Below are 10,670 nucleotides of genomic sequence, written 5' to 3' on the forward strand. Positions count from 1 at the left end.
AATTTTATAAAGATAATAATTAAGTATTCTGTTAGAATTTAATGATTATACTAATTATATTTTAGATTTTCTATATTTAAGATGAGATGTTTATCCTGTATTTGATTGTGTTTATCTGCAGTTAGTTACACGAATTCAGATATGAAATGAAATCGRATAGGGATGAACGGTTTTAAGAGTTTTAGCCAAATGTTTTATAATATAGTATAGATAGTATAGATTAGCTTTGTTTAATCACATGGGTTGTAAACAACAATCCAAGCCGCTCACGACATCAACAAATCTGCTAATCTAATTAACAAAGACAACGTGAATACGATCGTCAACACAAGTGAACAACCAAACTGATTCATGTTGCCCCTCATCCCTTCTCATTCGTCTGTTTTGATTCCTTCGACGTGAGGATGAGGCACCTAGCTTTACTAAATCATAAATCCTTTAGAAAATAGTACGTTTCGTTTGTTTGGAAAATCAACACGAGCCATTTTTAAGCATTCCCACATAAGGCATCAAAAACCCGACCCTGATTGTGTTTAAACAAAGTAAAATCAATACTGGAAACATAAAAACAAAGGAAACATTCATTTGAAATACGATCAATCATTCAAGAGAATATACGAGTTCATCAAATATTTAGGTATTACATATAACTCCCAATAATGTCCTTTTACAAGTCTCATTGTCCGTTGTTGCCGAGTCGTTTTTGGTAGCTTATATATATTAAAGATAAATACAACTAATTTTAGAGAGGCCGCTAAAAATTTCATCGGGTTATCGGGTTGGTCTGGTTACTTTGGGCCTAACCTCAATCTCAACCCAGTAGATTCATTTTGGCCTAAATTTTTTTTATCGATTATATAACGGGTTACCTTAGGTTGATTTTTTCGAGTTTTTTCGGGTTGAGTTAGGCAGGTTGATCGGTTTTTTGAGCACCCTTCGGGTCATCTTGTAATCTTGAAATTGTGGAGACGGAAATGTTTCTTATTTAAAGAAAATTCTTAACGACTGTTAGAGGTAGAGACCAAATTCAGACGTTTTGCAAACCATGATGGTTATCTTGTAATTTTAAAAACTTCAGGGACTAAAAGTGTTATTTTTGAAAAACTACAGGGACCAATCTTCATCTTCTTCGTCGATCGACGTATAAATAGATGCTATATGATATTCGGAGAGATCCTTTAATGATTTAATCAACGACAAAATGGGATAAAAATGGCAGGTCGATCTGCTTATGAAACCAGAGCCAGGTACTTGATCACATGCCTGAATCAAATTCCTTTGAAATTAACTTATACTATTTCGTTTGTTTATTTATAAATCACATATGATTCATAGAGTTCCTTGAAATTTACATGAATCGCACACTTTATACATGAATTTCGAGACCCTATTTTTCGACAGATCATCCTCTGTGCGTTGCTTACAACCCTAACAACAAGTAGTAGACCAATGCGACTGGCAATGCTACAAGCAAGCCGATGAGTATGCTGCAATTAGATTGTATCATATTCGTATTGTTTCTTCAAATCAAATCGAATTATTTCATAAGGGAGACAGTGGTTAGTACCTGGTGCTCAAGATTTCTGGGTGCACATTATACTCCTTCGCAAATACAAATGGTACAATTCCCTGAGGAAGAGCTGCCTGGACCACACAGGACATTGTTACTTATACACACACACACACACATACATAAGAGGTTTAGAAAGATATAATATTACTATCTGGCTATATGCACATCGGCGTCCACACTCACATGTATATGTATACGTACATACATATAGCTATATGATCATGACGAAGGATGGGTTGAGAATAGGAGTTAAGGTGAGAAGTATAAGAAGAAATTTGGACCCTTGATCACTTGAGTTAATGTTGATCTAATGGTTCAAATTAAGTCCCAAAATAACCTATGAATTAGCTTAGAAGGGCATTTTCAATTGATCTTCAATTAGGATTGATCCAGGGTGGAGATCCCTTCTTACCCTTCTCATGGTAACTACTATTCTTACCGGAAGGCAACTCTATAATCATAGGGGTGTTAAGTTGTGCGTTTAAACAATCGGTTATGAGTGTTTGGGTACAAAAAACATCATGGTTATGATTTTCTGATTATTTTAGGGTCAAAATAACCAGATTTGGAGAACCATATAAGAAAAAAAGGTAAGAACATTGATTATTAAGATGAATCTAAAAGTACATATCCATTTTTAGCTTTAATACCTACTGATTATTTGATTATGAGTATCCAAGCTGTAATAATCAGTTTCAAAACGCACATCCAAACACTCCCTTTGGTATCATTACAAGAAAAGTATAAGTCCACCTGTATGGTTGCAATTTTAAACAATACTCCCCTCAATCCAATAGCAAGAGAGGGAGCTACCATTATAGCAGGTCCAACTATGAACTTCAAGACCATGGCCAACAATGCCATTCGGGTACCACATGCTATTAGGCTTGTTTGTGATGCCATGAATAGACCTATCAAGCAATAGAGCTTAAAGTTTTTATTTTTGCCTGTGATGCCATAAGTAACAGAGTTAAAGTTCTATGTTGGTACCTAAGCTGAACATTGCCATTCCAAGTCCTCCATCTGACAATATCGATATAGAATTCTCCACAATGTTCGGCAATCTTATATCCCACCTGTGTAAAACCCTTTTTATTAATTGTTATGTTTTTTTAAGTATATAATATTAATATATGGAAAACACTCGCACGCTCCTCACCTTTGTTAAGGCTTTGAACCCATGACCTCCAGGGAGGCTAGGCTCTACCAGTAACCCATATACATTGGGCCAATGACCCTTTGGTATTAATTGTTATGTTCCTACATCACAAATTTTTGTTGTAACTTTTAAGTTGTTCGTACCTATGATACATGTGAAAGCTTTACCTGAAGCTTATGGTTGCCCATGCAAGACCTAATACAGTTGCATGAGTATTGGGATTGATCAGAAGTTTCTTCCATACAGTTAGAAGGATGGACATTACTTTTGTTCTTGGAGTTCTGGATTTAGCCTCTTCCCGTTCCTCTACTCCTTGTTCTTCTTCGGCGTCTGTAGGAAAACTGGTTATTTAAAGCATCTCCAACAACTATACTATTTTATAAATTTTGGAGATTTTGAAAAAGTTTGCTCCAACAACTATGCTAAACTCTACTCTAAAATAGAGAAAAAAAAGGAGAGAGAATGGAGAAATCTCCAAATCTAGAAAAAAAGGGAGAAAATATAACATACCTGTTGGAGATAGAGAAATTCCATTGACAATTATTGTTCCTTCGAAATAAGTTTAAAGGCTTTTCTAAATACGAAACATTTTGTTTAGTTTAGGTTTTGAAAATTGACATTTAAGCAAATTGTTATGAGTTTTAAAAATTGATTTAGCCGTTACAAACCTATATGTAGCTACGTAACACAATCAGATATGGCCATTCCGACACTTTTTTGCTATCTTCTATTATTCTGTAGTGTTTAATTGATGGACATCCAAAGTTCAAAATCATAAATGGGAAATCAGTAACATGTTTGGTCTTGGTTCACCACGATTACAAATTGTCTCCAACTTAAGTTTCTTTATATAAACCTTAAGGGCCAGCTCAACTGCCAAATAGAGGTCGGGCCTCAGGGCTCCTCGTCATAGGTAGTCAGTTTGAATCTCCTTAGAGCCATTGGGAGTTTTCCTGGCTGTTATAATATCACGGCCCCATGGGATTAATCGAGGTGCACTCAAGCTGGCCCGGACACTCACAATTACAAAAGAAACTTGTTTTCTAACTTCTTATATAATAGAGGTTTTCAATGTATATGTGGCCTATAAATAACTAATCTGATTGAATAAGCTGTGAATCCCATTAAACTCATTTAGCTACCAACAGATAGACCCTAAATCAGATGATCACATACCTCTATGATCTTCAGATGGTTGAGCTGCCCTTGCAGCTGAGAGCTCAAACAGAAACAATAATAAGTTGTACCAAATTAGGCTTTGTAGTACGACTATCTGCCCAAGAAGCGCACCGGCTTCATCTCCATACATTGCCTTTAGCAGTGGGATTCCCAGGATCAAAGTGTTGGGAAACGTTGATAACGAAAGACCCGTTATGACCCAGTTTAGATGTCCATTGGATCGAACATACACGATTATTGTCAAACCGACTAATGCAATGACTTTTTGAAGGAAATCGGCACAAATGAGCTTGAGGTTCATACTGTAGGGATTGCTTTTAGAGATCACTTGGAAGGATAACAAAGGGATTGAAAATTTAGCCACAAATTTGTTTATGCCTGAGCATTGTTCTGGTGTGAAGAGTTTCAACCATTTCACAGAGATGTATGCCAAGATCATGGCAACATACAATGGGACTATAGCTGCCACTACATGATAAGCATCATATAAGGAGATCATGATTGGTGTTGGGGGTTGATATTAATTAGGTTACTGTTGCCTTTTATAAACCATCCTTAGATGCTCTTTATGCTTTCTTGGTTGCCTTGTTGATTTTAGGAAGAAAAAGATAGCACTGCATCTTCCAATCTAAGTTTCCTTATAACACTACAACAAAATTGGCTTTATAGGACGCTTAGAATGTCCAATCGTCCTAATAGAATACTTTATAGAACATAAGTTTATAGGAAGAAATTATAGAACATCCTATCTAAAAGTGTTACAATAGGTTTACACGACGCTTTAAGGCGTTTTAACAAGCTTTTTAGGACCTTTTAAAATAAAATGTCTTATAAACCCATCTTTTTATAAGACATTTGTGTTTATAGGACACTTTTTCTAATAGTGTCGTGTAAAATTGCTAATAAGACATTTTATTTTTAAAAACATCTTAAAAGAACTTGTTAAAACGCCTGAAAACATCCTATAAACGCATCGTAACACTTTTAGATATTTCACTTTTTGGTTTGAGCCTATAAACTTCTGTTTTATAAAGTATTTCATAGGATGCTTAGCCATTCTAAGGGGCTGTTTACCAAATTTTCTATTAAGTCCTGCATGGATAAATTTGCCTGTCTAGATAAATTTGTCTGTCTGGATAAATTTATGTTGATGTTTACTTTTCTATCTGAATCATCAGTCTGAATAACAGAAATGACCAATTTACCCCTGAGAATAAAACACAATAAACAACTTTCATGGCTCGGCTAGGGTTTCTTTGATTCTTTCTAGCAACAAAGACAAGCAAAGAAAAATCGAACAAACATGAAATCGATAAAAAGGTAGCAGCAAACACAAGCAAACAGAAATCGAACAATCATGAAATCGATATGGAAATTTAGAGCAATCGGCTGTCGATGGAGAAGAAGACAGCAGCGACTGTCGATGGAGAAGAAGACAGCATCGACTGTCGATGGAGAAGAAGACATCGTCGACTGTCGATGGAGAAGAAGAATAGAGCGTCGTCCGATTAGGGTTCTTTGGATGGAGAAGAAGACAGCGTCGACTGTCGATTGTCGATGAAGAATAGAGCGTCGTCCGATTAGGGTTCTTTGGATGGAGAAGAGAGCGTCGATCGATGAAAAAAGAGCGTCATCCGATTAGGGTTCTTTGGATGGAGAAGAGACAGCGTCGATGGAAGTTTTTGATCTGGGCGAAGGGTAGGGCGAATAAGGGTAGGGAGAGTCTTTTTCATGGCTTAATCTGGACAACTAATGTTTTTGATCTGGGCGAATAAGCCCATTTCTGAGCGAATAATCCCGAGGTAAACATGCTATTTTGTCTGTCCGAATAAGCCAATTTATCCAGTAAGCTCATTAAGCCTCAAGTAAACACACCCTAAGCATCCTATAAAGCCAATTTTGTTGTAGTGGTCATTAGCCGTGTGGTACCTGGGTTACCAGCACAACCCACCTCACAGCAAGGAAGCATCTCGACAGGCCCGCAACCAGTGGGGTCGTGTCTTTCCACGTGCAACTCTTGTTGATCGAGGATTGACCTATAATACCGAACCTATAGGTATAACCCTTCGCTCAATACTAGAATGGTCAAGGGTTCAAACATAATCGAAGAGTGATAGGCTTCCATTAAATAATGCAAATATGGCATTTGCTGTCTGTAACACATTTTGCAGTGGTTTTCTCTCATTGTTGCACAAAAGATGTGCAGAAACTTATCAAATAAAAAGGTAACTGGTTTTTGTAACAAAGATGGTCCTACATACAGTAACTAAAGAGTGCTGTTTAAACCAAAATATGGGGCAACTTAAAAAGCATCTCCAGCTGATTCTTCTAAATGAAGAAAATGGAATATGGGAGTTGTTATGTTTGTTTTGTCTCAACAGATATTCCAAAACTTAAAAGCGTTTATGGGAGTTGTTATGTTTCTTTTGTCTCAACAGATACTCCAAAACTTAAAGTAGGTGAGAGTGTAAGGGGGTGTATGGGTTTGGCACCGGTATAAGCAGTTTTATTTTTCCTCATCTAAACACTAGTATTTAGCTTATCACCACCAGACTGAAATAAGTCAAAAAACACCTAAAATAAACAATCCCAAATACCCCTAAATATATGCACATTTGAAGAAACCTCTAAAATTGAATACGGCTAAAGAGAAATACTTTTGTGCTGCCACCAATTAAATGTAGGGAGCTTCTTGGATATTAAATTCATTGAATATTATTTATTATATAATTAATGCTGGACAGAAGTAGAACTAGAAATTTTTTCAAGTGCTGGTTCCATTTAACTATAAAAATTGAAGTTTTGGATTTTTATTTGGTATGTAAGGTTCTGTGTTCGAGTTTTTATCCCAATTTTTTTTCCTCCAGAAACATAATAAACCTGAAACTAAAAACTAAAAGCTAAGAAAATGATATAAATGGGATTCGAACACGTGCCCGTAAGGAGAGAAAAGACCATACAGACCAACTATATCAAGAGAAACTTGTGTTGTTATTATAGTTTCAAGGAATATACGATTGCACCCAACAAAATATTACGGTCGCACCCACCATAATAAGACGGTGGCACCTTCCACTACCGTAATTTCTTTTACACTACGACGAAGGAATGAAGCGGTGGCCCGTGCCATCGTATGCACCATAGTGGGTCCACCTCTAGTGCTGAAATCTCCAAAAATGCAGGAAACTGTTGTAGCTGAATGTATATTTTTTTTTAGATTTTGACTTGTCTTTTTTTCATTTTGGAAAATTAGGAAGAAACTGTGATGGTCAGTCAAAAGTTTGATTCTAGCTTCTGGTCATGTAGTTTGTCCACTAGTTTATTGGTTCTTTTAGGCAATGTGGGGACTCATGTTTTCATTTTACACATGGTTCACTAGACTTATCTTTATAGATTGATTTAAAGAGAAAAAGAAGATCCATCATCTTTCTTTTGGTTGCCTTATATTTCCCCTATTTTGCATGTATTCCTCAATTTTACAGCTTTACTGTATTCAAACCCAAATCCAATTTTCATATTTGTTCACATGTTGCCAGATAAAGAGTTAAAAGTTAAAGCTGGTGCATCTGATACGCTCACGAGATTGGACTGATGGGACTGAACCGATGGGGGTGAGGTAGACGGATAAAAGAATTGTAGAGGGTTTTTGGGTTTTGATTTGACATGGGTATTTTAGTAATTTACCAATCTCATCTCTTATCCTCTATTTTTAGGGAAATTAACATAAATAACAATTTCGACCCATGCAATTCATCTCCTAGCCACCATTCCACAAGTTGTGGCAAGGGCACTTGCTGAGGTATTAATAAAATGGTAAAAATGGAAGGAGGATGGCTAAGAGGTGAATTGTGTCGATGAAAATGGCTATTTACGTTGATTTCCCCTTGTTTTTGTTCCATCTATTTTGGCACTCAATCCTGTCCAATCACAATTTTTGTCATGTCAAATACTGAACAACAAATTTTTGCCCTGATCTGACCTGTCCTGTCCTGTCCTGCGTATCAAATGCACATCCTGATTGGTGTCATGAGCAATTACCTTTTGGATTTCTTTCCAGCATTTGGTTCTAAAACAGCAGGGGAGAATAGAATATATGAATTGCAATTGAAGCAAGGTTAAGATTTTATGTAAATTACGGAGGTGAAGGCAGAATTTTTGCTGAAAATGGTGAAAAGTGTAAGAATGAGTGTTGTTTGGATTTTGCTTTTCATGATGTGAAAATTTGCCACAAAAGCTCCAACAAAATGCATCTTCTTAGTTGGGATATGTAGGTCTAGACTCCATGACTCTATATCTTGGATCCACAAGAAAGGAACAACACTCATGGATCCAAAGAGTTCGGGTTGAGAAAATGCCGGTACAGATGCCAACATCACACGTTTTCTCGCTTGCCGTACATATCTTTGTTCGCAAAGATGGGCACAGACTGCAGGGCGGACCTACGTTGATTGATGTGATGGTCCGGGCCACTGCTTCATAGTTCTGTCGTAAGGGAAAAAAATACGTTTCTGAAAGGTGTCATCATATAGTTTTTGAAATTGAAATTTAAGCAAAGACTTTGATGGCGTAGATGGTTAATGTTTCTACCTTTGTACAAAAAGCCCCGGTTCGAGTTTGACTGGTAAGCTTAAAAAAGTATTATTTTAAAAAATTAAAATTATTATGTTTTAATATTTTGAGAAGGCTTTTTTTCATCATTTGAACGAAATAAAATCGAATTCCGTGAGTTCACCCAAGTAATGGAAGATCCTCACGTCCATGGGATTTTGAGAACTTGGATGGATTGGATTGTTGTGACGTTGCTAACAGACAAATCTATGAAATTTAAGGGCCTATTTATTGAATGCTTATTGATATTACTTACCTTACCGATTGAGAATGACATGGATTAAGAATCTTATTCGACGAGAGGCATAACAATGTCCAAAAGTCTTACCAGGTAAGTGAAGAAGGAGATGTTTGGTTGGTTTCCATTAAGATCTATTTGGATAAAGTTGTCTATGTGGATGAATCTATTTGTATAGTTAAGAAGATTTTTGTTTATGATGGTTTTTATATAGATGGAAAAAACATGTTCTTTTATTTGGAGAGATGAGTTTAGAAAAACTTGACTTTTTGTATAAAGTTCCTTTTATAAACTTACCGAATAAGCCACTTTTTATATCATTAAGTCACTACCAAGCAATCATGTATAACTGGCCAAATAAGTTGTTAGTCTCATTAAGCTCTTTAAGTTGTTAACAAACAAGCCTAGAAAAGACTACCCGGCTTACTTGGTTTAAGATGCTTACCAACAAATACAATCAATTTTAACGACCGAAAATGTTACATGATAAGTAGTAAATAGAAATATGGAATTCACCACTCCCCAATTTCATAGAAGAAATCCACAAACCAAACACAATTATGATGATGATTTGAATTACTCTCTTTACATTCAAGAAAAATAAGGAATGAAAATGATACAAAAATAAGACATGTATGATTTTGCTGTATGACACTTAATAGATGCCAAACCATTTATAACTTGAAGGCGGATCCAATAATTTTTTGGGAGTAACATTATAAAATAAATACAATTATTTAATTTCATATAAATCTTAAAGTTGTAATGTTTATGGTTTTACTCAAAAAACTTATGTTTGGACATTTATTCATTTAAAGACCTAGAAAAATTATACTTAACTCTATTTTTTATATAATTTCACTGACAACCATACCCTTTTAATAATAGTTACACCTTTGAACATACCATTAATTATATCCATATCCAACCATACTCTATTTTTATTTTGTTTTGATTTTGTATGATATTGAAACATTAATTACCCAAATAGATAACCATCCATTGATTATTTTTTATTATAAATTTTAAATAAGATATTAATTAAATTCATGAAAAATAGGTTTCATATTCATTAAAAGGTTATGAATTTAATTAAAATTTCATTTAAGATTGTATACCTAAATATTTTGATTATTATTGTATAATATATTCTTGATAACATTTTGGCTTTTGCAATAAAAAGTCAATTTAGGTTATTTAGTTAAATGACATCTTGACAAGTGTTTTTTTTAAATACTTGACCTTCTGATAAGTTTTTAGACATTTCTATGTATAGACATGACATTTATCTGCTAAGCAATGATATCCTTAATTATGTCAAAAAAGTCATATATTTAAAAGAAATTTTTATCATAAGGTCATTTAACCAATGACCCGATTCTATTAATTCTAGCTAGTTAAAAGGAAATCAAGTGAACAAGAGGTAGGGGTGTAATTAAGTAGGGGTCTAACAAGCAGAGCTGAGTAGTAGGTTATTCGAACTCTACTCGAAAAAATTATACCAGGCTCAAGCTCGATGCTCATTTATGGGCTTGCACTCACAATCGATTATCTCGTTTATTAGCTCAAACTCGATAACTTCTATTTTTTTTAGTGTATGATTTATAAATATATGAGAATGCTTGGCTTAAAAAAGTGTATGCTTGAATAGCTCAAATGAGCCGAGTTAAACACAGGTGTTACAAGGCTTGAAGTTAAAACAAGTTCTATTGTTTATTTCGTGTTCGAGATCGAGTGGCTAGTTAAAAGCTCAAACTGTTGACACCCCTAGGTGTGAGCTCATTTACTAACCTTTTTCTTCTGCTTTTTGATTGATGTTATGCAACAATTCATATATGAATATACCTATATGCACTTTCTGTATTCACACACTAATATGTACCTCAATATCTATTCACACTATTTATATGCTG

General features: G+C 35.0%; 1 protein-coding gene across 1 annotated transcript; it reads right to left on the reverse strand.

Annotated features, from left to right (window-relative positions):
- Positions 1 to 1,420: 1,420 nt before the first annotated feature.
- LOC112515559 (auxin efflux carrier component 8) lies at positions 1,421 to 4,410 on the reverse strand. The gene is given in 6 exon segments (XM_025122448.1): positions 1,421 to 1,487; positions 1,568 to 1,644; positions 2,327 to 2,484; positions 2,564 to 2,649; positions 2,900 to 3,073; positions 3,887 to 4,410. Coding segments are annotated over 6 exon segments (1,086 nt in total).
- Positions 4,411 to 10,670: the final 6,260 nt, after the last annotated feature.

Source organism: Cynara cardunculus (assembly GCF_001531365.2).
Source record: "Cynara cardunculus var. scolymus isolate 2C chromosome LG 7, CcrdV1, whole genome shotgun sequence".
NCBI classification, from domain to species: domain Eukaryota; kingdom Viridiplantae; phylum Streptophyta; class Magnoliopsida; order Asterales; family Asteraceae; genus Cynara; species Cynara cardunculus.